The 16,637-nt window shown below is 44.3% G+C and overlaps 1 protein-coding gene across 2 annotated transcripts in view; it reads left to right on the top strand.

Moving 5' to 3' along the window:
• CNKSR3 (CNKSR family member 3) overlaps positions 1-16,637 on the top strand; it is a 167,201-nt gene that overhangs the window by 110,210 nt on the left and 40,354 nt on the right. For both annotated transcript variants that reach the window (XM_069234625.1, XM_069234624.1), the window contains exons 3-5: positions 6,341-6,543; positions 9,171-9,258; positions 11,042-11,083. In XM_069234625.1, coding sequence (XP_069090726.1) covers positions 6,341-6,543; positions 9,171-9,258; positions 11,042-11,083 — 333 coding nt within the window. The remainder of the gene's footprint in view (positions 1-6,340; positions 6,544-9,170; positions 9,259-11,041; positions 11,084-16,637) is intronic.

The raw sequence follows: 16,637 nt of genomic DNA, 5'->3' as shown, positions 1-16,637 counted from the left end.
CTCTATCATCTCCTCTGCCGCCCGTGGGTGATATTCCCGAAACTCCTGCGCCTTGGTGCAAGATAAGGCATCAGCTGCATTATTATGGACACCAGGAACATGCTTAGCCCGAAACAAAAAGTTAGATTTTAAACACAACGGGACCAAATGTTTCAGCAATCTCAAAACAAACTTAAAAGAAGTCCCTTGCCTGTTGATGACTTCCACTACTGCCATATTGTCAGACTCAAGAATAATACTGCAATCCCTGAGACCTGGTGCCCATAAAGTTACCGCTATCACAAAGGAGAACAGCTCCAATAAGGTAATTTTCTTAGTGATGCCACTATCATGCCAAGCTGCTGGCCAGTCCCCTTACACCATTCAGAGCCCAATATAGCTCCAAACCCTGCACTGCCCACTGCATCAGTGAAAAGACCCATAGCACAATTAGAGATCAGACTGGAAGGCCATATAATGCCACCATTAAATTGCTGTAAAAAGGCAGACCAAGTCCTGTTTAACTTCCCCAGACAGATTTGTATGGTGATGTTTTTTCTCTAAGGCCTGCCATTGCTCTAACAGTGGACCAAAAAAAGGGCAAAGCATGGGGATAATCCCAAGAGTGAAATTCAGCTGACCCCCCAAGAACCTGGCAGGGATGCAAGGTAACTTTGTTTTCAGCGCTAACGCTGCCAATTGACTGCCTGAAAGCCGGCTTCTTATCAAATGGGAGACAGCACTTGCCAGCCACTGTATCAATTTCAATGCCAGGAAATGAAAGAAGTCGAGGGACCAACAGTCTTCTCTGGTGCTATGGGAAACCCCAGTTCCTCAAACGGGGAAGTCAAAGCAGTCAAAGCCCAGGAATACGCACACCCGAATCTGGCGAGCCTAATACCAAAATATCATATCTATGGGTCACTCGCCTCATTCACCCAGAAACCCTAGGAAGCTGTGAGGTTATGGATCAGCCTAAACTGCCCAGGTTCCTTTTTAGGAACCACACCCAAGTAACAACACACAAAGTTCTCCAGGGGTTGAGAGGGGAAGGGGCTGGCTACCCTACATATAGACCTTTTTTTTCAATCTTCCAAGAAACCTCATCCTGAAGCATGCTGGCGGTCAGACTGCTACAGTGGGGAATGGAGGCCAGCCTTAGGGCAGGAACCCTAAAGCCAGAGGAAAAACCTAGATACAACAACGTTGCTGTGTCTTTGCTTGGGTATGATTTCAACCAAGGGATCAATTTAGTAATTTGAACTGGGGAGGGCAAATCGAGGTTAGCTGGAAGGCTTAACTCCCTTTTTCCCTTTATCCTTTGACTTTTTGATGCACTTAAATCCCGGGTGGGACTGGTGGCCACAGAAGGAGCAAATGTGTTTATATTTGCTGGATCCAGCTGGGCATGAGCACACCTTCCTATTAAAAGCCTGACAAGAGCCCTTCTTGTCCCCTGTGTGTTGCTGGTGAAAAGTGTCTTCAATGGGGTCTTGCTACTAACACACTGCAGCCATATGTTATCCTCAGTCCATATCAGGGTCTTCTACCTTTGCCTGCCTAAAATCCCGGTCATAATCCAACTAGACGGTACCCTCATACACATGATGCGCTTTTAATAACTTATTAGAATAAAATATGGACTTCATGAGCTCTGGCATTTTCTCCAACCTCAGACATGCACACATTATACCCCAATAACCAATTAGTTATGCTTTCTTCAAACATGGGTTTCTTGTCCTTTGCTGATGCAACCTTTCCTTCCTTATCTCTCTTTTCACTTTATCTTCTCTTAGCCCTGATCAACAAAAAAAATCCACAAATTCCCCCTTCCAAATCTTTTCTTTCATATCCGTAGGTACATTTGAAGTCAGTTTCCGTGGTCGGGATAGCAAAGTATCCCGACTCCTGCAAACTGAATCAGAAACATAGCTCTTTCTCCCCACCCTGGTCAGCTTCCTTACCTGGCACTGAATCAGCGTTTGGTGGCGCCTTCCTCCTGGGTGGCAGTGCAGCACCGGAGTCTTTCTCGCAAACACCTGCTGTCCTGCCTATGCGTGTTGCACTAATAGCCTTCACCTGTTTTTAAGGGCAGTACTGGTGTTCATGATGTCATTGGAAGGTGCCCAGGGAGTGGTACGTGGCAGCGGAGTTAGTGTGGGAAGCATGCAGGAGAGGCTAACTTGGTCAGCAACTGGCCACTAAATGCGGAGCCTGTGCCATGGCATCACGTTAGTCAGTCTGCTGCCCTTGAAGAATACTTGGCAGCTGCACATTGGCCTGTGTGACTAAGGGCAGGGGGGTGGCATGCAATGGGTGAGCTACAGTGGAAGTTAATGCCTAATCTTGTGGTTGACCACTGCTACCCCTCCCCGCCGATACGGAGGCCAAGCCCATAACGCCTGACTGATGTCTGCCAGGACAGCACAGGCCCCATGTGAGTCTGCTGCAGACGGCAATTGCGTATCAAGGCTATGCGCAGCTTGAGGGGCCCCGAAAATGAGCTGTCATGAGGCCACCTACCCCCACCCCCGCATGAACCGACACCCACTCCTGTAGCTGCGTCAGGGGGAGGGGGGCAGAGTGAGTTGCACAGGTAATGAGAGAAGGAGCATGAGGAGCAGGCAGCATTGGGAACGATTGAGGCGCAGCAAGGGCCATAAGGGTTAAGGAGCTTCAAATGTTCCTGGTGGGGATATGGGTACTGACTCTGCCACCTCAGCAACAGAAGGGGCTCCCGACTGCTTCATTGCCATGTGCCTGACTGGTGGGAAGGCTGAATGGGAGGGAACATGGGACTGCCTAGGGTGCTCACCTATAGCACTGTCTTCCTCTGTTTCTGGCCCAGAAATTGGAGAGCCCCCTCTCATCCCCTAGCTTTGCCAAGACCAGCTCAAACAGCTGAGTCAGTTCCGGGTCCTTACTCTTCCTCTTGCCTACTCAACCTCCCTCCGAAGCCATGAAAAGGATTAGACTCAGTAGACTGCAGTAACTGCGCAGGAATCACAGAGTGCCTATGAAATAGAGCAGTAGTGCTCTGCCCAAAAGGCAGCGGACAGGGGAAGGAGCACATAAATACATCTGGCCATTGCAGTGGCGGCGGGCGGAAGTGACATGCTTTCAGCGTCGCATAGAACTTCCTTCTACCTGTCTTGCGAGGGGTCGGAGTCCAGCAGTGGCCAGTGTGTCACTGGAGTGCTGCCTGGGCCACAGTTGAGCTGGGTCCTAAACGCCCCTAAATCCCCTCCACTACCCCGATTGGGGGAGGGGAGGGGGCACTCTGTCCATAAGTTGGACCCTTGCTACAACATACCATTTCTTCTGGTAAATGCAAGATTTGTGATCGGTTGTTCCAAGGGATCATTGTGAGCAGAGTTGTAAACGGTATGGAAAAAGGTAGGTGGGGACATTTCTAATTGAATGCCAAGAGGTGGAATGTGCACACCATGTCCAGGGTTTGGATGGGGGGACGCAACCCTCAGATCTGCTAATGAGGCTGCTGAGTTGGAGCACAACTACAGAGAGTTGAAGGGCTCAGTAGGGGAGATGCTTGAAGAACCCAACACCTCCTGGGCTCAAATATGGTCATAATATTTCAGCTGAAAAGGCAGCTAAAACTGTAAAATGGGACACACAATGAAAATTGGTAACTTGAGATGTGTAAGTTCCATAAAGTGTTCCGAGTGGTGGGCATCCTCTATGGACCAAGAGCAACACTTGGCACTCAAAGAGAACAACTCTGTTATAGAATGGCACGCATATTTCGAAAATGACCTTACTCGCTCTCCATTGTGGCGTTTGTATGTCAGAGACAGAACTCGAGATGTCAAAGGTGGCACCACCAAAAATGCTGAGCCTGACACATATTAAAAGCTGCCACTTGTGCTTTTATTGCCAAAACTGCATGGAACCCTTACACACTTAAAGAAGTCTAACTCTTTCCACATCAAAAATGGGACAGACGACACAACTACCTGCTAATACACAAGGCTTTCAGTTTTCCTTTTCTTTTGATTTTTAAAAAAAAACATTTTTTACAGAAAAAATACAAACTGAAAAACAACTTTTTTTTTCTTTTTTATTTTTAAATGAGGAACAACTGAAAAATACTTCTGTGTTTGACTTTTTCTCGATGATACCAGTCATTGCAGCCAAGCTAGTGATTGTGCAGGCTGACGGGCAAGGAATTTTTAAAAGGGCTGATTTTCCTTATGAAGGTTTAAATACCTTCGGTGGTGCATATGTTTGAAATACAATGCTAGTATTTTCAGGGGAGTATTGCATTAACTATGGCTTCTAAAAGCAGTGAAACATATTGTGTATTTCTGTGCTATAGTACCTTATCAGTTAAATGAATGTGGAAATATACTAGTTACTACTTCATTTTGTTTGCAAAACACAAAATAAATATGCATAAGTCCAGATGGCAGTATGTTAAAAAAAAAAATACCGAGATTAGACATTATCTGAAGTTATTTGGAAGTGGGGGTTTTCACACCCCATCAGGAGTTGCAATCTCAAATTGAAAGCCTACCATTTGATGGCCGAACCTTACATTGTAAACAGACCGCCGAGGTTTAGTTACTCACCTATCAAACATGCTGGGAGTTTAAAAGTGAGCAATAAAACAAACCGTTTTAGAGCTTTCCGGTGCTGCAGTACCACCTGTAACAGTTTTACAGTGCTTATGTGTAAAGGGCCTTGATATCAATAACACTGACATCCATGTGTCTCAATTTGCTCTAGGGCCAAGTCTGTGAGCTCTTGGCCTTTCTCTGAAACATCCAGGTCTCCATGAACTTGTTCCTATTTCTCAATCCATGAAACGAGGTGTGGCTGGGAGACCTTTACAGTGTATCAAAAATTCAGGGCCATATTTATACTTTTTGACGCACAACTGCGCCAACGCAGTTGTGCGTCAAAAATGTTACCGCCGGCTAACGCCATTCCAATGCGCCATGCGGGCACCTTATTTATGGAATGACGTTAGCCCGCGCTGCGGACTGGTACACGTTAAAAAAAAAAAAAATGACTCGCACCAGGCAGCGCTGGCGTATGGGGAAAATGGGGGTTGTGCGTCAAAAAATGGTGCAAGTTAGGTCTGAGGCAAAAATCAGGCCTCACACCAGACTTGCGCCATTTTTTTTTACGCCCAACCTCCATTGACTTGACTCCTGTCATAGCAAAGACAGGAGTCATGCCCCCTTGCCCAATGGCCAGGCCCAGGGGACTTCTGTCCCCTGGGCCTGGACATTGGGCAAGGGGGCATGTAGGGGGGCCCAAATCGGGTCCCCCTATACCACTTAAAAAAAATACTTACCAGAACTTACCTTTCCTTCCCTGGGATGGGTCCCTCCATCCTTGGGTGTCCTCCTGGGGTGGGCAAGGATGGCAGGGAGGGCACCTCTGGGCTCCTTCTGAGCCCACAGGTCCCTTAGCGCCTGCCCTGACCCAGGCGTTAAACAGCGCCCATCAGGCTGGGCGCCGTTTTTTTTAAGGCCCACCCCCTCCTGTGCGTCAAAATGACGCCAGAGTACAAATAAGGCGCACAGGCCTTAGTCATTTTTTGGAAGGGAATGCCTACCTTGCATATAATTAACACAGGGCAGGTTCCCCCTTCCAAAAAATGACGCACATGGTGGGATTTTGACGTCCGCGGGGTCGGGCGTCAAAGTATAAATATTGGGCAGGGTTTGCGCTGAATGTGCGTCCAAACTTTTGATGCACATTCGGCGCAAGCAGAGTATAAATATGCCCCTTAGTGTTACGTTTTGCTTTAGGGTCGAATGCAAAGGGAGGTCGCGCCATGTGCTGAGGATCTGGAAATATGTGCCAAATCCCAGTTAGTTGTGAAGTAGTATGATCAAATTCCCTCCTCAGTATAAGGGAACTCTGTTGATGCCACTAGACCAGTGGTCCCAGCCAAACTGATTTATACGAGCTGTTCCACATGTAGTGCGAGATAACATTTTGGAATATTTGTTTTCTTTTAGTTTTTTTTGGTCTTGACACAATCCATTCCAGCTGGGTGATTTGAAGAATCACACTGCAGCAACGTGGGAATCGCTGAATACGTTAATTCCCTCCTTAACCGACCTTATGCTTTAATGCCATGTTTTTTCTCTCTGTATTTGTAGTGTTCTAGTGTGTATTGACTTTGACTTGCTTTAAAATGATATGACCGAGAAAGCCGTTGGCTAGTTTTGCTCTGTTTGAGTTTTCTTGTGCTTGTGAAATTGTGTTTTTGGCCACAAGCAATAGCAGCATGACTTCATCTAAAATTCCAACACAGTTAGACAGTTTATGGACCGGATACGCAAACTATTGCTTCTTTGTAATGCTGTTTGTGTTTCTCTTGCAGAATTATGGCCTTGAAACGGACAATATGAAAAACCTGGTCCTCAAACTACGGGCATCCTTAAATAACTTGCAGAATTACATCAGCAGCAGAAGGAAAGAGGATGCTTATGATGGGAATACCTCACAGAAAGCTCCTAACGAGTTCCTAACCTCTGTGGTAGAACTCATTGGAGCTTCTAAGGCTCTGCTTGCGTGGATGGACAGGTAATGAGATCTCTCATGAGCTTTGAAATAGATACAGAATAAAAGCCTTAAAGTTAACTCATAAGCACAAAACAACCTGTCTCATTCTCTAGAAACCTACTCTCAACCCATAACTGCCCCTGACCCTTGCCACACAGATAATCTGTGGAGTTCAGTTGTCTTAATTAAGCCATTAGCCTCTTCATGCCTGCCCTGGCCTTTTGCGCTTAAGACATACTAACATTTTTAGTTTTCGTCTAGTCGGCACATGCACTGTATCTTGAGGCATGTTGTTCACATACAGTGGGCTAGCAGCCTGCCCATAGCTTACCATTTATTAGCTTCAGCATTGCTTCCATTTCCTCTGTCCCCTTTTGCCACAGTATGCGGGTGTCATGTCCTCGTGTGTTTGGCCCTCCCCTGGAGCTTGGACCAAGTACTCATGTTCATCCACTGCTCCCATTTTTGGTGCTACTTTTTTCCTGTGTATTGAAGTACTCATATATGTGCTTGTGTTTTCAGACCATCTCCCCATCCATGTAGCTTATATTCCCTTCCATCTGTTCCCCTTCCTTTTTGCTTCATTTCCTTCCCACCTCTTACCCTTTGCTCTATGCCACTCTACTCAATGCCACTCTACTCAATGCCACTGTACTCTACTCCACTGTACTCGACTCTTCGCCTCTACACCCTGACACGGCACTGCTCTCGGACACTGCTCTTCTCTGCACTATGCTACTTTACACCACTCTTCTTTGCATCACTCTATGCCACTGCACTTTCCTCACTCCTCTGTCCTCTACATTACTCCACTCTGCATCACTGCACTGTACTCTGCACTACTCTACTTTAGACCACAGCAGCCTACACCTCTCTGCACAATTCCACTTTATGCCACTGCGCTCTGACGTTCTACTCTGCACCACTCTATGCCACACCACTCCAGACCACTGCACTCTGTGCCAATCTATTTGTGGTATTGCACTCTGCCATTCTACTCTGCACCCTGCAACACTGCCCTCTATGCCACTCTCCTCTACTATGCACAACTGCACTCTATGCTACTCAATGCCACTGCACGTTACACCTTTCTACTGTGCACCACTCTACTCTATGCCACTCCACTCTGCCATTTCACTCTACAGCACTCTACCCCACTACACTCTGCCACTCTACCCCACTCCACGGCATGCTGTGCCACTCCACGCTGCACCACTCTAGTCTACCCCACTGCCCACCACTCTAGTCTACCGCACTGTGCGCCACTCTACCATGCTCCACTTTTCTCTGCCAGTCTACTCTGCACCACAACACTCTACACCACTCTACTCTGCCAGTCTACTCCACTTTACTCCACTCTACGCCACTCCATGCCACTGTACTCCACACCATCGTTCTATGCCATGCCAGTCCAGTCCAGTCCACTACATGCTGCTGTACAGCTTGGCTAAAAGACATTGATATAGCCAATAGCTCTTGCATAGATGCAACCTAATGGCTTTGCTAGTGGTGTTAACCAAGACCTTTTGATTTTATTAAAAATATAGAGGTAGTATACTTATGTGTATGGGCTTTCTTCATTCATGCGTCTGTTGCTGTGCCATTCACATTTTATTTCCCCCTACCAACAGCATTCAGCTTGGGGCTGTGGGTCGTCCCATTTAAGCCTTTGACTTACTTCAGTGTGAGTGACCGCTTTCTGCCCTTTCACAAGGAACACAATCTTATACAAAGTAGTGCCCTTCACTGCCAGGGAAAACGACAACATTGTGTGCTTATTGAAACCAAAAACTTGTTTTCCTTATAGCCAGTTCAAAAATATATACATATATTGTTGAGTGCACAGCACCTCCACCAGCAAAAATAAAAATAACATAAGCATTGACAAAGCCAAAAGCCAGACCTACTGGGGTTTTCCGTGGCTGTCTGCAAAGTGCTACCCAGATACTCTTGCAGTTCATTTGCTGTCGAAGTACATAATCATTAAAGACTTCAGCTACAGCTGATTTTCCCACAGCCTACCGCAAAGAATAAGTACGGCACTCAATAGGTGCACTTCAAAGTAGCTAAAAGCATAGAATTTTTATTTATTATGTTTCAGACACCCCATTAGTTCATTGCATCTTTTTTTATCTAGCCAAGTTATAAAATGTTGTTTACCTAATCTGTATCTAAGGGATTTTAATCAGTAACAGGCCTAAAACCTTCAGCCGTCTTGGAAGAGTCTCCGGACTCCGTGTCGTTCATAGAGCCCTTTTGGAAGGGCCCACCTCAAAGCTGAAGCGTACGTTTTGAATGAGCAGGCCCAGTGCTTGTTAATTCAGTGCGAGCGCTCAGGGCCCCAAATGCTGCTTTTGACTGTCCCTTTTGCAAGGTGGCGCCTTCTGAATGCCAGGTTTCAGTTCTGCACTAAAAGTAGTCTCTTATATCGCTGAAGTACGTCTTACACTGTCACTTGTGGCGCACTCACTGTGGGGTTGGGCTTTCTCTGCCCTTGCAAAGCCTTCGGAGTCTGTACATGAAAGGACAAGGCTTAATTTCGCGCTCTGACCCAAAACTGTATCAATGTTGTCTGCTTTGGCTGCCAAAGGGCCGTGTCTGAGACTCCAGTGTGCTCCGAATTCAAAGGATGTTTTGTTTGGTTGCAGGACGCCATTTTCAGGCATCACTGACTTCTCGGCTACGAAGAACAAAATTATTCAGCTCTGCCTAGATCTGACAACCACAGTTCAGCAGGTTTGTACATTTATATTTTTTTTGTTCATTTCGTCGTCAAGTTCTCGCTCACTTCTTCATCCGTTTCGCTGATCAGTGAACGCATCTATAGACAGTGAGCATAACAGTTGTATTTTGCTATGTGCCTAAGTTAACTTAAAAATGATATGTTCTGCACTAGTTGCATAATATACAAACTGCATATTTGCATTGTATGAAGTGACAGACCATATACAGTACAGCCAATTGGGAGGCATCATTTTGGTCATCCTTGTAGTCTGCCCTCATGTTCATTAATTTTTGCGTAAATCAGCTGGGCATACGCTCGTCATCTTGTCTAGAGTGCTTTTGTTGACATACTTCAGAAAGCTGACTTTACGAGTTGTGTACCCTCAACTTGTTGAAGGTACAGACTTAACCGAGCTTAAAATTGGAATTTATGGTGGGAGTATCATATTTTTGGGATCTGCCAACCAGAGCGTGCCCGACTGTACTGTTAGTCTTCTAACGTTTCTCTGCAGTGTATTAGCTAGTATCAGTGGTAAGTTGGCTGCACTAAAAAGATCAAAGGCCTTTGTTGCCTCTGAGTGTCATCCTTTTTTTGTCCACTGTAAGTTACTCCAGTAATGAGATCTCTGGGAGAGTATGCAGGACTTGAGTGGCTTAAACACCCATTTTTTTCACCACTCTTCACACTGATCAGCCCACAATAGGTGATTACTGTTCTTGAGAAGCATAGTAAGAGCTAGCCAAAAATGCACGTACTTTCTTACATACAATTGTCTCTGCTTGATAGTGTACTTGACGCAACTTTAAAGTACAGCGTGATTGGGAGGGTATTTTCTCTAGATTGCACCCCTTTGTTCCTGGGACCCGCAGTTTCTCCCAGGTCTGGGCTTAGGCTGTTGCTTCCAGATGCTCCCACCCCTTTCCTGGACCAGTGTAATGGAGGCCTGATTAGGATTCATAGCTAGGATTGAGTTAGCAGCGCACACGGTGCCGGAGATCACTGAAGTGAGCCAGAAAACCTGAGGAGCAGGACGTGAAGTGTAGTTCTGCTCTCAGGCCTGCCCTCTGGTGTTACTTTTCCACATCTGTTGTGTAGGTAGGTGCTAGCAGTGTCTAACACTGCAGTGGATTTGGTACTAGGGACCATGCCTTTTTGAGGTTCTTCCTGTCTACAGATAACCAAAAACTATCCACTTGGAGGACTCCTGGAACATTCGACTGATAGAAAACTCTTCCCCTTTTCCAAGCTGTCTCAGATCTTAAATATTCTTATTTTATTTTTGGTGCAGTGGCCTCACTTAGCCGTCTCAAGCTGCTGTCCTCCAGGCTTGGACTTGTATCTAACTTATCATTACGTAGAATAATCTGGGCAGGTAAAAATAAAATTGTGACCTCTCGGTGCCTATGTGTTAGTCAATGCAGAATACAGAGGCTGACTGTTTCCCTTGGCTCGCTTTCCATTCCAATCGCCACCTACTCCCTCCTCCCCCATTCTGCCTCCCTGCTGTCGTCTCCCTGAAGCTAAGAAACTAAATTCAAAGTACAGTAGTGTTCTGCAAGCAAAACAACGTGGTGTTCCCGAAAGGAATGTAGGAACGTGTACAAATGCGAAAATCAAACCTTTGCAGGAACGTTAAGTGGTTGGACCTATTGTTTGAATATACTTTTTCTGCTAGCATTTGTATTCGCTGTGAAAAGAAAGCATTTTTATGTCAGCCCTGCTGGACTTTGCACTCCTGTTATCTGTGTACATAGTCACCTTTTTTTGTTCACACCGTTTGTTTTACCTTTTCAGGAATGCACCGTGGCAGAAATGGAAGATAAAGTTTTAAACATAGTGAGTATGCTAGCACAGTGTAATGCTTTCTCTAGAAGATTGCCTTCAAAATGCTGCTTATTGTGTTGTCCTTGTTTTGTAGAGATTGCTGACACAGTTGGCTGATGGAAGGGCACTTTTCCTAATGTTCAATAATGTTGTATGTTCACATGATGGTGCCGATGCAATTAAAAGCACGAATACATAGCAACATATTTGCTTGGCTTCTTGTAATTCCTTTTGAAGGTTCAGGGTCAGTTATGGATGGATTCTAAACCTTTTTAGGCATTGCCTGAGATAGTGTGTACGTTGTCACTTTCGAGATCTTTTGTTATCTTTCATGGGGCTCAGCAGCTGCCCTTTGCTTACCAGAAGTTGGTTTCACTGTCACCCTTGTTTGTTTTATTCTTATTTGATGGCACGTGTGCACTTTACAGTATCTGAGCGTGTCCCTCCCCTGGAGCATGAACGCTTTACTTAAATCATACGAATGCCCTTCCTCAGTCCGCATTAAGAACGACTTTTTTCCTCTCATTTAGCACGCGTCGAGTGCATGTTTTCCAGGTGTGTCTGCTGCATTTTCTCTCTCCCGTTTGCTTTCCACATGCACAGTCTGTGTTTCGTCCGTCCCCACGTGCCTTTAATGTTGCTTCATACTCGCCATACCCCCTCCATGTTGTTTCTGCCCCCCACCCCACCGCCCCTAGGTTACTTGTGTCTGTCCATGTGCTTTCAACTGCTCACCCTCCATTTCCACGTGTTTTCCCACCCTTTGTCTGTGGTTTCATTGCTGCAGACCATGGCATAGTCTGAGAATAAAAGGCATGCATCGATTGACAACAGTCTGTGCTGCATCCATCTGTGGCAGTTTAGTGTATTTAAACTCTGCAAACTGGAAGACTGGAAAACTTAAGTAACAGTCTCAAAGTTTAGAAATTGATTTGTAACGTGTGTTATTACTCGTATCAGTGTATGTTGATTACATCTTTTGTTTTCCAAGATTGTCACACATGATTAGGTAACCAAGGCATAACGTACATCTGTAACCTATTTATGTACATGTGTGATGTTTTCACATGTATTGAATAATCACTTGCACACATTTTCCTGCCTACATTTAAAAACGTAGAGGAAGAGGTGATTTTATAAACTTTTTTAGGGACTGTACTTTTCTCTGCTCCGGGGTTAATTATTTGAGACATACATGACAGACTTTTTTTGAGCTTTTGTTTAAGATACTGGACTGGTTTGTGCTTTATCAACACTTAAATAACAGATTGCATAAGATCCATTTGGATGTAGGTTAAAAGCTCATGTAAGTGTACAGAGGTTGTAGCTTGTGATAAACTAACAAGTTACTATTTTGTGGGTTCTTATCAATATATATCATTGCATAGCTCAGTAGTACTAGGCCACACTGTTTGAGAACCAATTGGCCATAAACAAGGTGCTACTTGCGTTTTGTACATTTCATATATTCGATCTTTAGAGACTGCTCTGATGTGCCCTAGGGTATGCTCTGGAAGGAGGAAACGTGAATAACGTACACATGCATGACTTGTATTAGACGTGCCGCTGCTGAATTCTTAGGGCAATCTGTGATTCCATCCATTGTTTTTGGTGGAGTGGTTAGAAACCTTCAAATCGATACCCACAGAGTACAAAGTTTTGAACTGTTCCAGATGCAGTTCCCCATATCAAGAGGACGTGAGCCCAGGATGACAATGTGCAAAGCAAGTGTTGACAGAAGTAACCTTTCCTATTAGACCATTGAGATCATCTCTGGCATCCAAGTTGGAGTAATGCGTTAGAAGTTAAGTTAACGGCAGATGGGGACCTGAATAGTTTTGTGTAAAAATTCTGGGAAATTTGAGAATCCCTCTTGGGAATTGGTGGTTGCATGCAATCCAATGCTGTTCCACATACTTAGAAGAAAGGGCTAGTTTATTAACCCCAAAGGTGTGGTCTTCTGCTTCTATAGGGGACATGCTGCCACTGTGCTTGAAGGTGCCACCTGTCAGTGGGCCAGTGGTAAAAAAAAAAAAAGAAAGAAAGAACTCTTAGCCTAAATTAGTTGCATTGAGATGGAAGGGAACGGATGTTTGAACCAGGAAAAGTAAACTTTGCTTTCACTAGATTGCTGAAATGGAAAGACTACATTAGGTGGCTTAGTGTTGGTCAACAGTATTTCAGAGTTCTTGACTCAATTGGCTTTGTCATCCTAACATTGGTACAGATCTGCATGGTCAGTCCTCAAACACGTTGCCTGGAACAGCACTAGTTGAAACAATAAAATAATGCCCTTGTATTGTTGTTAGATGCTTTATTGTGTATTCCCTTACCTGGGTTTATATTTCATATACGTAGATGATGGTTTCTGGGTGGATACGGCTAGTTAGCTGCTTTCTAGGTGAGCTCATGTAGTGGAAAAGTTTCTAGTGCTGTCAAAAGGCTTTCAGTATTCCTCCACATGATGCTAGACAGCTGCAGTGCGGTAGGTAATGCTCCATATTTTAAGCTCCCGTCATCTGTTTCAAGATAAAAGCCTAGTACCTCCCACAAATTTTATATCCACTCCATTTTGTTTTTATTCATAACATCTCACGATCACACAGGATGTAGCTAAATGCCTTCCGCGCGTTGTATCCATTCATCAGGACTTCCTCCTTTTGACATGAGCGAGACTGTCCCTTTGATATGGTCTTCCTCTCGCTAGTGAATATTTGGAGTTCAAGAGCGGGATTTCTATAAATAATTTTTTTGCTATTCAAAGGTAGGGCTGTGAAAAGGGGAGTTTGCCAAAGTACATGAGCATTAAAATAGAACTGTCTTGGAAGTTCCAGCGTGTACACGTCGTTCCACAATTAACACTGCCCAATTCTGGTCAAAAGCAATTGTTAAGCAGATTTCCTTGGAGCTTGAAGATTCCATTAATGTGAAGTGGAAAACTTCACTTTCTTTATTTTTTATTTTTTTACTTTTTTTATTTACTTTTTCAACAAAGTGGCAAAAGCCAAAATGTTATGGTGCAGTGTAGGTATTTAAAAAAAAAATTAGTTCAGACGTTCAACAGAGAAAATGTTTTATAGAACGTCATAATTTTGATGATAAAACAAAGTCTATTTTTCGCGATGGGACTGCGATTTACAGAACTGATTAACAAACATCTGGTTTTGCTTTAGTCTGGACATTTCTCTGTCATCTTTGGGAAGCGAGGTACATTTTATTTTGCTGCAAAAGGAGAAAAAAGGAATTGTACTTGTGCAGTCTCGCCTCTTTTTGACATAACATTTGTAATCTGTGTCCAAAATGTAGTACATTTCTCAAGGTGTCCCGAACTCCTTGCTCTTAGACATATAGAAATTGGTGATAACGTGTCAAGGATTCAACAGTTTCAATAGTCTTAAAAAAGTTTAAGGCCATTGAGTGAACACATTCCTACCATATGATCCCCCATGCAAAACAGAGCCCATCTTAAAATCTTCCCCCTCCAATTTCTGCAATGGTGCTCGAAATTAGTATGACAGCGGACACCCTTTAAAACTTTGACAAAGTGGTACAGCTTTTTGTGAAGGGGAAGAGGTCTGGTTTAGATTATAAATCCTACTTGGGCAATGTCCATAAGCAGGATATTTGCACAGTATTGTCTGAAGGTTCCGCCAGTGTTTAAAAGAGATCCGGAAAAGGGAACCTGTGAAAACCTGACTTAACCACCTACAGAATAGACATCTGGCTGCAAGCCGCGGGTAGTTACTACCTGGCATGACTAACCTATTTTAACACCGTTTTGTCACATAATGACATACAGAGAGGGACCCTGGCAGTGTGAAATAAGACCGCAGTGAAAGAGGTACGTAGAGTAGATAGAGAAGGAAACCGGGCTATTGGGATGGTGACAGGGGACATATCAAATAGAGGACGAGCCGGAAGGGGGAAGGGGTGCGGGCGCTCTGATTTGGTAGTTGAGGTCCCATTCAGACAAAGACCTTCACCTAGGACAATAGTGGCAGACAAAGATGTGGAACATTTGACGTGAGGGATGAAGTTTTAAAACTCTGTGTTTTCCTGGAATACCCCAGTGAGTTCCGGAGTTGGAGCCCAAACCCGAAAGCAGTGACAGGTGTCATAGTTAGACTTTGATGAGTGAGCAGATCTGGGGGGGTCTCAGACACAAGACATATTTTGAGAACATCACATGCAGTGCCTCCATTACTATAGAGTAGCCTTAGTGCCACAGCAGGAACGCAGAAGTGCCTCCGGGAGGAGTTGTCATTGCTTTGCGATTAGAAACGTATTCCATTTCTACGGTAGAGAGCGAAGATTATTTTTTAGAATGTACGGTTTGTTTGAATATTGTTGGGGGGGCAACTGAATACTGAACCCTGTAGAAAGCAGGTCAATCACATCCAATGCTCACATGAGGGACGTGCGTGGGTGTCCTGTATTTTACCACGAGGTTCGTGGCCATGCTGTTTTTCAGTGTAGCCCCTCAACAACAGAATGGATTCCCATTTAGATTTATCGTACGTGGATTTATTTCCTGTAAATCTGCTGAAAATTGGGCGTGACTCTGACCCTTATGGGTAAATGTTGGACACAGCGGTTGTGCTTGTCGGTAGATTATCAGTGTGTGTCTCATCTGCTCAGTAATGAGGCAATGGTCATGGCACTAACTATCTTATTGACGTGTTTTATGTATGTTTCTGACTAGTCTCTACTTGGTGAATGTAGCGGGAAAGTGTGGTTTTCCAGACAAGTTTTTTTTCTACACATCTGTACCCTAAAGGAGCTAAATTTGTATTTCTCATTAAAGCCAATAGGCTTGACGTTACTATGCTAACGCAAGGACGTTTTACAAGCTCTGAATGCTCAAACGATGTTTATCACATTAAAGCATGTCCTATCAGCGCTGCTTTTGCTGAGAAAACGTAGGAAGAAAGGGTTGTTTTTTTTTGTAGAAATTGCTTATTAGATCTAAAGACTTGCACTTGATGTGGAGTTTTGATTACAAGTATTTCTAAGAGGTAAAATAATCCCTTATTCATTCCACTGGAAATACTTCCTGGAGGGTGGAATTACTGCTGTGGATGGCGCCAAAGCCTACTATGTATATTTTGAAGAATTGGTCCCAAAATAACTTGCAGATCTAAAAATTAATTGAATCATTAAAAACGAGGCAGCACAGGGACAGTGTACACTCCTTAACCGAACAGTCCTTAGAGTCGAAATCTCCTGACAGTCGAATTCTTGTATCTTTTTCAACAGTCCGTTAATTTCCACAAAACTGATGCATCTTTTGCTACATCCCCTACTACGCTGAAAACGTGTTCCACTTTGAGGGACCCAGATGTGTGAATTGTTCTTTGAACTCAGAGGCTCAGTGTGATTTGAGGAACATATACATTTGTATCCATTGGGAGCTCTGAAAAATATTCCACGTTCCTTTACGCACCAGGAACATCCTGCAGCTGCTCCTCGAAGTCCAAGGAGTTAACATCCTAGACGCACTTTTCTTTTGCTTTAAAAAATATATATATATATCATTACTGGCCACTACTTATTGCATAAGGCAAAA

This window comes from Pleurodeles waltl, chromosome 5 (assembly GCF_031143425.1).
Source record: "Pleurodeles waltl isolate 20211129_DDA chromosome 5, aPleWal1.hap1.20221129, whole genome shotgun sequence".
In the NCBI taxonomy this organism is placed as follows: domain Eukaryota; kingdom Metazoa; phylum Chordata; class Amphibia; order Caudata; family Salamandridae; genus Pleurodeles; species Pleurodeles waltl.
The sequence above is the reverse complement of the archived record's forward strand: the minus strand, read 5'-3'. Positions and strand labels throughout refer to the sequence as shown.